Genomic DNA, 14850 nt, shown 5'->3' with positions numbered 1-14850 from the left:
TGTTGAGAAGTGGGAGAATGTCAAGTTGAAGGAGCATGGTTGCATGAGTTGAGGAGTGGTGGGAGTGGGTCATTTCAAACTGAGGTGTGTCGGGACATTTGCTCACAATGGATGTCTGGAATTGTATACCTCATGGGATTGTGAAGGATGTTATTGGAGGTATTTGTAGAGGAGGAACTGAGAATCATGTATAACTGTATAGAAGACGCTGGAGGGTAGAGTGAATGTGGAGAGGATGTTTCCCCTAGTGGGAGAATCTAGGACCAGAGGTCACAGCCTAAGAATTATAGGACGTTCCTTTAGGAAGGAGATGTGGAGGAATTTCTTTAGTCAGAGGGTGGTGAATCTGTGGAATTCATTGCCACAGAAGGCTGTGGAGGCCAAGTCAATGGATATCTTTAAGGCAGAGATAGAGAGATTCTTGATTAGAATGGGTGTCTGAGGTTACAGGGAGAAGGCAGGAGAATGGGGTTGAGAGGGAGAGATAGATCAGCCATGATCGAATGGTGGGGTAGATTTGATGGGCTGAATGGCCTAATTCTGCTCCTATCACTTATTAACCTATGAAGATGATGCCTTGGAATGGTCAACTTTGATCATGTTAGACATAGACATAGAAAATAGGTGCAGGAGTAGGCCATTCGGCCCTTCGAGCCTGCACCGCCATTCAATATGATCGTGGCTGATCATCCAACTCAATATCATGTTGAATGGCAAGATGAAAGGACAAAGATTATTGTTCCTGTTTTCTTATGTTACATCCATTTCAGGTGAAACACAATCCTATCCAAGCCACACCCTGCCACAGGCACATTCCTCCTTCCAGGCTCACATTGGGCTGGCCTGTCCTCTTTGCAGCTTCTGTTGGTTTGAGGCCCAAGCATTGACTCAAGACTGTAGTCCTTCCCAATCAACAGGAGTTAGGAGCGGGTGTGCGGAAATGGAAACTTCACGAGTTTTTCCGAGTTCAATTCTAGCCGCTGTGGAACTCTGACTACCAAGAAGCTTGGAGAACCACCCAAAGAACATCCACACTTTGGGAAAACTCAGCAGTTCCAGATGTTGCAGTGGCAGAACGAGCAAGATGCTTGGCTCTCCTGCGGAACGTGTAAATCCAGAAAGCAGAAGACTGCAACCGCAGGCAATAAATCAAATCATCGCTGCTATCAATAATGCAACTCATTGGCATGGAACTCAACTATGCAGCTTCATATTTAAAATAAATTACATTTGATTCCAAATATGTTTTATTCAAGAGTCATTGTAATAGAGTCAAATAGCATGGAGCAGGACATTTGGCCCAGCAAGCCCATGCCAAACATCATCCACCTAGTTACACCCATCCCATGCTAATCCCTTTGACCTCTCGTTAAATTCTCATCAACTCCCCCCCAGACTCGACATCTTATTGCACACTAGAGGCAACTTATAGTGGCCAACCCACAGGTAGAAGTAAATGGAGCAGTTGAAAAAAGCACACCTCGTCACAGCGAGTTCATGCAAACTCCACATAGACAACACCAGAGATTGAGATTGAACCCATTTTAGCATCCACTCCCGACACACTGGGGCCAATATACAGAGGGCCAATTAACCAACAAAACCGCACATCTTTGGGACGTGTAAGGAAACTGGAGCACCTGAGGGAAACCCATGAGGTCACAGGGGGATCGTGCAAACTCCACAAAGACAGCACCAGAGGTCACTATCGAACTCGGGTCCCTGTTGCACACTGCTCTTGCATTCAGGATACCTTCTCTCCTGTCTCCTGTTTCCCCTTCTCTCCTGTCTCCAATTACACAGATTCATACTTACAAAGTTTATCTCCTGGACTAGGAATAATCATGGAGATCTTAGTCAGAAGAAGCGTAGTACATTCAGTCCTCAAGTTTGCTCCACCATTCACCAAGGTCATGGCTCATCTCGGCCCTGACTCCATCTATCTGCCTTGTCCCTATATTCCTTTACACCATTGATAAAAAAAACATCATTCCATCTCGGAATCAGTATTAACAACGGATCTGTTTCAGGGCGAATTCCAGTTTTCCGTGTACGTTGCTATTCAGACGTAGATCAGAGTGGTTACTTACTTGTGTAGAAAGACAATTTCTACATTCACATCATCTCTGTCTTTGTGCAAGAAGTCCTTCAGAAAGTTGGACACACTTTCTAGTGTGATGTGCCCACACACTACTATGTGCCTGTTGGGAGTGAAAAGCAGGTCAGGTTAACACTTGGTACCACAGCTAAGATCAAATGTTATCCCAACATTTGTACGTTCTCATTAAAGCACCCACACCCAATGAACCAAAATAGTGTTCTGATAGAAGGTAATGAGTATCCGTGCAAGAAGAAGCAGCAGAAACAGCAGATTCCCAACATACAGAAGGATGTGAATGCAAATTCATCCCTTAATTCAAATTCCAAGATCCCTAAAATGACATGTGAGGCACACGCTCCAACTGGTTTACAGAGTCGGGTTTCATTTTACTCATGGACAACCCAACACATTGTCCAGGGCAAGAAAAGGAAGCAAACTCCACAACTCCACTCCAAATGCTGGACAGCAAGACTGAGATAGCTGGCAGAAGCAATCCTCAGCTTCCTGTGGCTGGTGCATTAGTGCATCAGAAAAGGAGTGTTTGTTGTCCCATATACCCTCTGAGTGAAAAAAAAACTGTTCTTCAGGTGCCTATTAAATCTTTCTCTCTCCCTTTACACCTATGTCCAGTATTGACTTAGACACGAAAAGCTGGAGTAACTCAGCGGGACAGACAGCATCTCTGGAGAGAAGCAATAGGTGATGTTTCGGGTCAAGACTCTTCTTCAGATGTCAGACTTCAGTCTGAAGAAGGGTCTTGACCTGAAATGTCACCCATTCCTTTCCTCCAGAGATGCTGCCTGTCCCGCTGAGTTACTGCAGCTTTTTGTGTCTATCTTTGGTTCAAACCAGCACCTGCAATTCCTTCCTACGCATCCTCTGATCAGCTTCCTCACACAATCTTAACCATGTTACGTCTCCTAACCAGTGTCCATTGGTGTAAACTATACAGGGTGTTTCATCTAAAAATAATTAAGGAATATGAGGAAAGTGTCACCATCCTCTCTCGACTCTACAGAATTAATCAAATAGTTGGCACCTGAGCAGTTGTCAGGTTTTAAAGTGTGTTGGTGTAGATCAGAGGTCCACCCAGCTGCCTTAACAGCAGGCTGGAAGTCACTTAAAGTTGGAATTTACCTGCAGGACCTGAGTTACCCAATCCAAACATGGCCATGCTGTGTGTGGTTACCCTGACCAAAACAAGCATCAGCCAGGGCAATAAAAATGGGAAGTGCAATGTGCAGATTGCAAACACCAAGTAAGTGTGGGTCTTGTTAACTGCACAGCTTGTCTTCTGCTGCTGGAGGAGTGTGCAATCTATCTTTCAGTAGGCTCACAAGAATAACTCAAGAACTCAGATGCAGTAGTAGGTCATTTGGCCACTCAAGCCTGCCCTGCCATTCAAAATCTTCATGGCTGATCTACCCCAGGCCCTAACTCCTCTTCTGTGCCAGTTCCCCATAACCCCAATTCCCTGATCTTTGTGAAAAAAAAAAATCATCTACCACCGCTTTAAATGCCACCCAGTAATCCAGTCTCCACACTGGGAGGTGAAGTAGATAATTCTAGAGATTCTCTGCTCTCTGTGAGAAAACAAATTCTACGCACTTTGGTTTTAAATGACTGCCCCTGTGTCTCGTATCCATGTTAACACAAGAAATCGCAGATACTGGTTTACAAAAATAAGACAAAGTGCTGGCGTAACTCAACAGGTCATACAGCATCTCTGGAGAACATAAACAGGTGACATATCAGACTGAATTCTCCATGTTCTATCCATGTCCTCTAGAGATGCTGCCTGACCTGTTGAGTTATTCCAGCACATTGTGTCTCCATCATATCCATCTCCCCTTGTTTGAGATTATCACACAAACAGAACCAACTCAACATAAACCCTCTCTACCTCCTTGGGCCTTGTTTGTTTCAATGAGATCACCCTTCATTCTTCTAGATGCCAAAGAATGCAGGTCCAGAATCTTATCTTTCATTACAGTCCAACACTGACATGCTTGGATCCTGATGAATCCTCTCTGGACTGCCTCCAATGCTAATATTTTCTTTCGTAGAAAAGGTTACCAGAACAGTACACAGTCTCCAGATGCAGATTGATTAGCAGCCTGAACAATTGTAACAATTCTTCTCCATGATAAACTCTTTGCAATAAAGGCTGATGTGCCATCTGTCTTATCCATTGCTTGCTGCACTTGGATGTAAACTTCTAGTGTCTGTGCAAGGAGCACCCAGATCTCCCTCACCTCCACCCCCACACTGTCACATTAGCAATCTCTCTCTATTTCTGTAATAGTCTGCTTTTTGATGCTCCAACTGGAAGACATGCCCTCACATCTTCCCCAACTACTTTGGTTTTCATTCACTCAATCAATTACCAATACCTTGCTGCACAACCCAAATATCCTCAACAACATACCCTCCCACTTATCACCATGTCATCGGCAAAAGGAGAAGAACGTGCTCACACTTGCTCATTCTCACTATCACACTAGCTCAATCTATCACCCACTCACACCTGCTCATTCTCTGAGGAAGATTCTCCCTCATCTCCATCATAAATGGGTGACCCTCTGATTCTGGAGTTGTGCCCCCCTAAATCTGGATTCTTCCTTCAGGGAAACAATCCGTGTCTCCCATGCTAAACTCTCTGGGAACCCCACATCGTTAAATTACATCCTTTCCAATTTATCCAAATTCTGGTGAGCCCAATCTCCTTGACCTTTGATCATTCATCAATCCCTTCATCCAAGATCTAACCAGGTGGATCTTCTCTGAACTTCCTCCAATGCAGGTTTATCCCCTCTTGACCAAAACCGTGTGTATTACTTCAGCTGGTTGTCTCCCCAAGCCCACATGAGTTTGCAGACAGCCCACACTTCCTTCGTGGCAGTCTGACCATTCATGAGAAGCTAAAATCGCAAATATCAAGAGGTTCTCTTTCTCATCAAAGAACAGAGAACGTTTCCAGAGAAGGAGCATCAAATTTAAATGAACAGAAATGGCAAATTTGCATTCACAAGTACAGAAGCACAGATTCCAAGAGGAACAGAATGAACCTACAGGCCAGCAATTTAATAGCATAACTGGGATTGATGGGGACAGGTGGAAGGGGCTGGAAAGATATTAGTTAAGAAGCACAAAATTGGTGTTGCAACCCCAGGATAAGCTACTAATGGAGTATTGATCCATTTTTGTGCAACGGGATGGTCAGACAAGTAGCAATTAAACTTAGGTCAAAACATTCCATCCATTTTCTAATTCAAATATCCAGGGATTCAGAACAAAAGTCAGTTGAAGTACAAGGCAGCCGATACCCCTTTTATAATTGAACAGAACGTTGAACAATGTTTAGTTGTGTGAATCTGTGTAACCGGCTAGAAGATAGAAGCACTTCTGAAATGATCTGGCCGTTGAGAGATGACTGATTATTTGGAAAATGTGACGTAACTTTCATCGTTAGTAGCGGTGTCAGATAGACCCTACATAAACATGTCCAATCGCATGGAACATCATTAGGAGTAAAACCAGGATATTAGTTCTGCTTGGGCATTAGCTTCATCTCCCAGTGTGGAAAGAAACACTTGTGTATAATATAATGAATAACATATCAAAGGCCATCGTCCATGGTGAACCTAATTTTCACTTGGTTCTGACCTCTTTAGGTTCTACAACAGCCAAACCTACTCTATGCAGACCTTGAAACGCCACTGTGGTATCTGTTCAAGAGGAACTCAGTGAGGAGTGAAATGATTTGCTGCTCTCCCTCTGTGCCATTCTCTTTCATAGTTGGCTGAGATCGGGGAGGATCTCACTGGCAGACTTGGGTCCTGAACATGCATTGGTTAATCTCACTGGTAAACTCGTATAATCTTCCCCCAGTTTTCGCCAATTGCCCTGCCATCCTAATGTGTTGGGGAAGGATCCCGTGGGGATAGAATCACTTTGAAATGGTAATACAAACCAGATGAGTTGGCCAGAAGAGATTGCCTTTAATTATTTTGCAACCCATGATATATATTTTTTGTACAGTATATTTACTGCCTTCCTCAACTCGGTAGAAGACAGAACGTAGAAGGAGATGGCTCTGGCAATGTGCAGGGATTGGCCCTCAAGGAGAGGTTGAAATCTACTTGCAACATTAGTGAGCTGCCACCAATTGTTCTCCCTGTAAAAGCAGGGTCCCAATTGTATGTCATGACCCACAGGGGCAGCCAATGCCACTAATGGAGGCAACATGCAGGGACATCTGAAGAAAGGTAGGCAGAAGACTACTTTTGCACCAGGAGGGGATACAGATGCATATCCACAACACACTGAAATAAGCTCTTGAATAGTATCGTAAGGTTTGTACATTCATGTAACACCAGGCACTAAACACACAGCCACAAGAAGGCCACTCAGGGTGAGAGATGTAACTGGACTGTCAGAAATCAGCGCACACTCTGAAATATCAACGTTGAATACCGCTCATCCATCAGGTCAAAGATTGTGGAGGAAGTGATTGGGATAATGTCATGTAATGATAGGTGCGTTCTTTGCTCCAACAAATATGTTTCAGATGCAAAGCCATTGCAACCAAAATGATGGAGGGTAGAGGAAACCTCAGTCTTGAAAATCCTTCGGTGAACATTCCATAAAGCAACAAAAGCATCTTTGCCACAGAGGAGGAACACTAGTGACTGAGCACTGACTACTGCTGGTCAATGATCATCTCAAGGGTAATATTTAACCCACTCTCCGTAGCAGCATTAGCTTAAGCTTAAGTTTTCATTGAGTTTCATCCATGGGCAATTTGGAGACTACTGGAATGTACACATTTTGTTTCTCTACAGAAGTCATTCCCAGAACCTCAGTCCCATTGGCAAAGCCAACATACAGCGTGTGAACAGTGGGTAGACTGATGTTCTCCAAGGTGCAATGGAACAGAAAGACAAATAATGTCTGGCAACCCAAGGTAGGTATACACCACATTGGACAGGTGTGGCTGAAACCTGACAATCGATTAACTGAGTGAAGACAGGAGTTGGGGAACAACTGAGTAAAGGCACTGGTTAAAATGATCACTGAGCCTCCATTAGAGAAGCAGGACAGAGTGACCAAGACCACAACTGACTGAGATGTGCCAAGAGCATTATCAGAAACAGGCAAGCTTCAAAAACAGGTTGCATTTACATTAACAGGCAACAACACAGCCATAACTGAACACCAAGCACATAACACAGACAGAACAAACAGGGTCACAGTGATTCAGCGTGCAAATGCAGGCGTGCAGAGAAATCGAGGGACAAACAGATAAAGAGCAGCCCCAGCATCAGCACCAGACCTAGCCATGCCTTCATCTACTGCTCTGATCCTTGACTCGCTGGTTTACCTGAGCATAACCCCTTTAATAGAGTGTAGTTGTCTGCCCCATGATGTATTGAAGGAGCCTGGTAAAAAACGCAGTGATTGCAGAAGTTGTAGAAGATGGCTAATCTAAGAGTTTGCACCCTTGATTGACTACATTCATCAGAATATAATTTACAAGGTTTTCTCTGTCCAATCTGTAACATTATTAATAGTGGCAGCTAACAATGTGCAAGCAGCCTTAGTGGTAGTTTAGACATTATGCTGCAACACACTCTGAATATTTGTGTTGCGTGCAAGATTGATGGACTAGAATTAGTAAGTTAGAAAATCGGTTGTTTATAAAATACCACATTGCATCAACTTTCTCGTTTAAGGATTAAAAAGCTGCAATTAAATGAAAGGCAGGATCCTGTGCCAGCAAGCTCAACTAAAAAGCCACATTGCCAGCTCTGGTAAAGACATTGCTTGGTTAGAAATTACTTCCACATGGGTGCTCATCTCCTGGGCATGAAGTTTGAACCTTCTGACAATTTGTTCTAACAGCACAGGGCTCCAAATGAAAAGCAAACCGCTGGCCAAAAATAACATATCATCAATCTTTTTCTTTTAATGGGGAAATTAGTCTGAAAACAAAGGATGCTAATGTTCATATAGAATTCCCCAACTGTACACGCACTCAGCCAAAGACTAAGTGACTAGAGGTCTTAAAATGATTATTCCAATCATGAAGTAGGAATTTTCTCAGAGGAGTTTTATCTCCGCGGGCAATTCATGTGCTGATGAAAGAGCCGTGGTTCAGGTAGTGCGGGACTGGATTTGTGACGGAATCGACAAAGACAACGTCTAGTAGAAGCAATACGGGATACGAAAAGTATTGTGGGTGTAATGAGCCTGTCCCACTTACGCAACTTTATCAGCAACTGTCGGCACCCGTCATAGGTCGGCAAAAATTTTCAACATGTTGAAAATTCAGCGGTGACCAGAAAGATGCTATGACTCTTTGGATGACTGAGGAGACGATTCACGACCTTACAGGTAACACCCTGGTGACATGTCGCGGGGTGAAGCCTGTACGGTCGTGAGTAGTCGGCCAAAGAGACATACCTTGTTCTGGTCACCGCTGGATTTTCAACATGTTGAAAATTTTCGGCAACCTGTGACGACCTATGACGGGTGCTGGCAGTCGCCGAAAAAGTCGCTTAGGTGGGACAGGCCCATTAGGGTGTGGAAGAGGTGGTCTTTAGCAGAAGGGAGGATCAGGAATAGGTGGAAGGGGTGTTGGAATCAGCGGCAGAAGTTTTCGGACCGCACACGGTCTCCAGATGGAGACCTGGCGACAGATGAGACTCTGACAGGTTCTGTAGTCATGGATTTTGTGGATGGATCATGTGGACTTCACGGAAATGTAAACTACAAGCGGCATGCAGGAAGTGAACCATCAGGCAATGGAAAGGACTAGCAGGCCAGGATAAACACTTCCAAAAAGAAAGGCGCTGAAATAAATCATTCTGGTTGAAACAAGTGTGAAAATTCAGTAATACCAGACACTTGGCTGGTTGCCACATTTGTGGTTGGAAATTGGTTACCATAGGTGGATTTTTGTGTCGGTACCTTTCTTCAGTCTGAAGAAGGTTCTTGACCCAAAACGTCACCTTTCCATGTTCTCCAGAGATGCTGCCTAGCCCACTGAGTTGCTCCATCACTTTGTGTCTATTTTTTTTAAACAAAGGTGATGAGTGACTTAACATAACCCTGGCCTCTACTCCGAATGTGAAAACCGTGGTGGTGACACTCAACTCCACCACTTTCAAGATCCTGGACATTGAGGGGCTGAGTGTGGTGGGGCCACCCCTCAAACAAGGGAAGTGATATCAACTTCGGGAGCCCCATGAGTGACAATGGTGCAATGTATAAGAGAAAAGATAGGTGCTAACACTACTGGGTACAAAACAACCAATGTTTAAGGTATAGACACACGAAGAATGTACCAAGAGTTTTGCATCACTTGTTTCGGTTTTGTATATACTTTTTCTCATCACAAATGAAGTTTATGTCTGAAATTTAAAACAGTCTCTGCAGGTCAGAGGTCACTGCTAAGAGAGTGGGGTGTGGAAGGGTCAAGGGTCAGAGGTCTCACAAGCACACCTTGTCCACCGACTTACTTTCTCCCTCTGGTCGCATTAAAAGTCCCTCCATATTTCTTCCGGTTAAGGATGAGAGCAGCAATTTCTGGTACGTAGCGAGCAAACATTGCCTACATGCATGGAACAGAAAAAGAGAATGGCATGCAGAAAGTGGTCTACTGTAAAAGAGACAGCAGAGCCCCATCAGATACTTACTTTCTTCCATTTACCGCACTATAGGTACCACCATATTTCTTGCGGTTCCCTATTAATTCTATGATTTCAGGGACGTAGCTTGCAAACATGGCCTAAGAAGAAGATAGGAGACAGAAGAATAGACTAAAAAGAGAGGTCAGAAGATGCTAATGTTTCAAGGTTCAGGAGCCGTTCTTAAGATCTGAGGCTCAAAAAAGAATTAGTCAGATCTGTAAAGGAAAAAAATCAGCTCTGCTGAAACTACAACTCACAAAGCAAAAAGGGTTTAGCCGCTACAAGGGGAGTTGCACGTTTTTTTCAGAGTAAAGAAACCAGAGCTCTCTGTAATGAGATGGTGGGAGGTTTCCACTGAATTCAACAGTGCAGTAAAGGCAATTAATAATACTACATTGTCTAAAAGAACAAACGAGGCAAAGGGCGGAGGAGAGTTGGTACCAGCTTGGTTTGTGAGTTTAGGACAGTTTACATTGAAAACTAGTGCGGATCAAAATTTACAATATTTTTGAAGGGGAAAAAAAAAAAACCGGGAGAGATAAACAGAGCTGATTGTGTAACAGCAAACAAGCTCAAATAGTTTGATTACAGAATCCAACATTGAAGGGGAAAAAAATAATGTAAAAGTAGTTAAGAGAAAATTTCTAACTGCCATGTTTAGTGCAACAAACACATTGCTTGTGGCAGGTTACATCCAAGAGCCTGAACTGGATGAGCTTCTGGCTTGGAGCTAACTCACGATTCATCCCAACAAATGCACTCTCTCCCAAACTCAGGGTCCAAATTTGGGGCAACAGCCCAGTGCGTTCTTTCGCAGGACTTTAAAGGAATCTCAATCTCACAATCCCAACAAAATGAGCTCCCAAATAAAAAGCGGTGCGTTTGATTCACATTGTGAACAAGTATCGCTGGAAGTTATATTCTGAAATCCAATCAGCATAAAGGCATTCAATTGAAGTTATGCATTGCACGAATTAATAGACTTTGCTGACTGTAGTAATCGGGGTGCAGCGAGACTCAGGAGATTGTTTTTTTAAATATCGGGCACAGATTTGATGGCATGAATGGCCTGATTCTGCACTGTCACTGTTTGATGACCTGTGGCTCCACTGACTATGATGGTGGGGCTACTAAGTACAGTAAAACGCCAATGATCTGGCACTCTAATAAGAGTTGTGCCTCATAAGTGGATTTTCCAGACTATTGGAAGTTTCTCAGAGTAATACCTAAGCCTAATCTAATTCATTATTTATACATATGCAAAGGCATGATGCCTTTTTAATGAGTTTTAATGAGTTTAGTTTAGTTTAGTTTATTGTAGTTATTTTACAGATACAGCATGGACACAGGCCCTTCAGTCCACTGAGTCCATACTGACCACCCATCATGATGTCAGAGGTTATGGGGAGAAGGCAGGAGAATGGGGTTAGGAGGAAAAGGTAGATCAGTCATGATTGAATTGCGGAGTAGACTTGATGGGACTAATGGCCTAATTCTGCTCCTATCAGATGATCTTATGATCATCTGATCTCCCTAGTTCTGTTATCTGACTTTCTCATCCACTCTCTACACACAAGAGGCAATTTCCAGAGGGCACATTAACCTACAAATCTGCAGGTCTTTGGGACGTGGGAGGAAACCGGAGCACGTGATCGCAGGGGGAACTTGCAAACAGACAGCAGCTGAGGTCAGGATTGAACCCGGGTCTCTGGCGCTGTGAAGCAGCAGCTCCATCAGCTGTACTGGAGAGGGAAATATATGAGATGCTAACTTCAGCCACACACCCAACACATTCCTGATCCCTGGTGTTCCAGACTCCAGCTGGAGATCTGGCTTCCTTTCCTTGACCCCGAGCTCACATTCCCAAAGGCAAAGGACTGGTACTTTTCTTTTTAAATTAATCTTTCATTAAAAGGGCCCTGGAGAGATTGCATTGTAATACCTTGTCTGCATTATCCAAGGAATAATATACTTACAATTAATTTCTGACAAGGAGAGTTTGACTTTTCAGGACAGTTTAAGTAAGCGTGGTCCAGAGATGAGAAAGGTCGGAGGTATTCTCAATGAGCCGTATAAAGTACTGACAGGGTCTCTTAAAGGGTAGAAAAAGGGGTGGCATTCTCCTGCTGGGATGACTAATTCTCAGGGTCATTGGCCCAAGACCATTCAGGACTGGGAATGTGAAGTAACATTTTCACCAAGAGGGTGATGAATCTTTGGAATTCCCGATCCAAGGGGTTGGGACGTTCAGTTGCTCAATGTATTCTGGACTATTCAATAGTTTGTCATTGGGTATTAAGGTAATAAGGGATGTGGAGTTGTTGCAAGGAAGTTGTGCTCTGGGAAAAGAACAGTACGATTTTTTGATGAAGGGGGAGCAGATGGTGTCTCCTGCTTCTATTTCTTTCATACTTGGAACCCTGGCTCCTACAAGACTCTCTTAGTGCTGCTGACTAGGCTGTTCCCCACATCTAAGTTCTTGTGGTCTCCTTAAGCCATTTGTCCAACCCTGGGTGGGAAGATAGTGGTTACCGCCAAGTCTAGTTCTGTTCTTTTCTGACTTTGGACCCATTCCATGCTTATGGCTGGTTGGCCCTCACTCACCCACAGAATAACTGAGGCCAATTGGCACACTATTTTTACATATTGTGATAAAATGAGCGCTTGAAACCAAACATGAGACCTCACTGATCTGAACAAGTCCAGTCACATCGAGAGTCCTCTCATGAACCAAGACATACATGGAGTTTTGTGGATGGGTGGAAGGAACTGGTGAAGCACTCTTATTCTAAATTTTGTCAGGACTAGATATAAGATGAAGAATGGGTAATTATGGGTTTTACTTTACGATTAGAGTCTTGAACACCAAGGCTCTGGTGCCGTTTATCATAATTTTAGTCCCTTTCCTGACAGAGGAGCTGAATTAACAATGACAAGACCAAACCCAGGGGAGGGCTCTTTATCTGACTACCGAGTCCTTTAAAGTAATAATATTTTTATTGCAAAGTCTATTTAAAAGGTGGATGGAGAGGACAAATAAGCATGAGTTATATCTCAGAGCTAAGTGACTCAATGGACTACTATATGTTAGATATGAACTGCGATGATGAAACCAGAATGTTAAAACCAGCTGCAATCATCACTTTAAATGGATTTCCAAGGCTCAAACTTGCAGTTAAACATGTTAAGCCTAAATGACTGAGGCTCCTGGTTGGACTGAATGGTTTTTGGCTTGCATGTGTGCAATGCCTGAGTGTAACAGCAGTGAAAGGATTCCTCAAAGTTAGTTTAGTATAGGTTTAAGAAGGAACTGCAGATGCTGGAAAATCGAAGGTAGGCAAAAATGCTGGAGAAACTCGGGGGGTGCAGCAGCATCTATGGAGCAAAGGAAATAGGCAACGTTTCGGGACGAAACGTTGCCTATTTCCTTCGCTCCATAGATGCTGCTGCACCCGCCGAGTTTCTCCAGCACTTTTGTCTACCTTCAAGTTTAGTATAGGTTTTAGTTTCATTTAGCGATACAATGGGTGGAAACAGGCCCACTGAGTCCCCGCCCACCATCGATCACCCATACACTAGTTCTATCCTACAAACTAGGGACAACTTACAAAAGCCAATTAACCTACAAAAACCTGGACGTCTTTTGGAATGTGGGAGGATATCGGAGCAGCTGGAGAAAACCCACACGGTCCCTGGGAGAATGAACAAACTCGGTACAGACAGCACCCGTAATCGGGATTGAACCCGTGTCTCTGGCAGCAACTCGACTGCCGCACCACCGTGCCACCCAAGTTTGGAGGATCAGAATGTCTGTGGTACAAGAGTCCCCTCAGTCCCAGCACCACTGGTCACTTCTAAGATTAAAAGAATGGGAGCAGGAGCGGATTATGGCTACTCTTCCACCATTCAGTGATTTACTAACCATTCAGCGACCTGTGTCGGGTATTAATAAAAATGACTAGGCTCTCATCCAGGGGACAGGCTCTGTGTTGCATCCCATAGCCACGTGTTTGTTGGTAGTTGGAGCAGAACACAGGAGGGAAGGGTTATTGAAACCGCACTAAAAATCTAAAACATCGCTTGTTTGAGAGGAACAAATCACACAGCAAGGGATTAGGGTCAGCGGCATTTGTACAAATCTGCTACACACAACACAACAGTTGGAATCATCCCGGCACCCAGTGTATAAAACAAGGGCAGTGTTCTCCCTAGATTATCTGCTTTGCCAAAGACCGAGTACATTAACTAAAACTTCTGATTTTAACCAACCCAATTTTGAGAACTGGAAATAAACATTTTAACCATATAATCTTAGCACCAAAATTAAATTATTTCTATCCGGGTTTAAGTACGACCGCTGAATTACCTGTTCTGTTTAAAGGCGACTCTATTCTGTTGGACTGTCTGGGTGCAATCCAGCCCATAGATGGTGGATGTATTCCCTTTGCTGAGACTAAGCTAAACAGATATGGATAATGTCAACATGGAGACACAAGGAACTGCAGATGCTGGAGTCTTGTGTAAGACATCAAGTGTTGGAGTAACTCAGCAGGCCAGGCAGCATCGGTGGAGGGAATGGATAGGTGACATTACAGGTTAGGACCCTTCTTCGGACTTCATGATGCAAGACTGGCTGTCTGTGGACACTGGCATAAGGAACCCGAGTGCGCTGAGGAGATTACGCAGAGTGGGGCTGTCTTCCCACTGTGGCTAAGAAATGGTGGAGGCAGATACAACAGTGGCATTTAAAATAGACACATCGAAGAGCAGGGAATGGAGGGATGTGGACTACAGGAAAAAAGCATCTGGCCATCAAGCCTGTCCTGCCATTCAACATGATCATGGCTGATGTGTGGAGGTCATTTAAGACTGAGGTGAGAAAAAACGTTTTCACCCAGAGAGTTGTGAATTTATGGAATTCCCTGCCACAGAGGGCAGTGGAGGCCAAGTCACTGGATGGATTTAAGAGAGAGTTAGATAGAGCTCTAAGGGGTAGTGGAATCAAGGGATATGGGGAGAAGGCAGGCACGGGTTATTGATAGGGAACGATCAGCC

General features: G+C 43.9%; 1 protein-coding gene across 15 annotated transcripts in view; it reads right to left on the bottom strand.

The window, feature by feature from the left end:
* kcnma1a (potassium large conductance calcium-activated channel, subfamily M, alpha member 1a) overlaps positions 1 to 14850 on the bottom strand; it is a 486207-nt gene that overhangs the window by 171688 nt on the left and 299669 nt on the right. For 9 of the 15 annotated variants that reach the window (XM_055661681.1, XM_055661684.1, XM_055661685.1 and 6 more), the window contains 2 exons: positions 9625 to 9716; positions 2091 to 2201 (listed from right to left, as the gene is read on the bottom strand). In XM_055661681.1, the coding sequence (XP_055517656.1) occupies positions 2091 to 2201; positions 9625 to 9716 (203 nt within the window). Of the gene's footprint in view, positions 1 to 2090; positions 2202 to 9624; positions 9717 to 9801; positions 9894 to 14850 lie in introns of all 15 variants that reach the window. The other 6 variants (XM_055661691.1, XM_055661690.1, XM_055661680.1 and 3 more) reach the window with 1 other exon arrangement.

The sequence above is a fragment of the Leucoraja erinacea genome, chromosome 34 (genome assembly GCF_028641065.1).
Source record: "Leucoraja erinacea ecotype New England chromosome 34, Leri_hhj_1, whole genome shotgun sequence".
NCBI classification, from domain to species: Eukaryota; Metazoa; Chordata; class Chondrichthyes; order Rajiformes; family Rajidae; genus Leucoraja; species Leucoraja erinaceus.
Note: the sequence above shows the minus strand (reverse complement) of the source record. Positions and strands in the feature narration are given on the sequence as shown.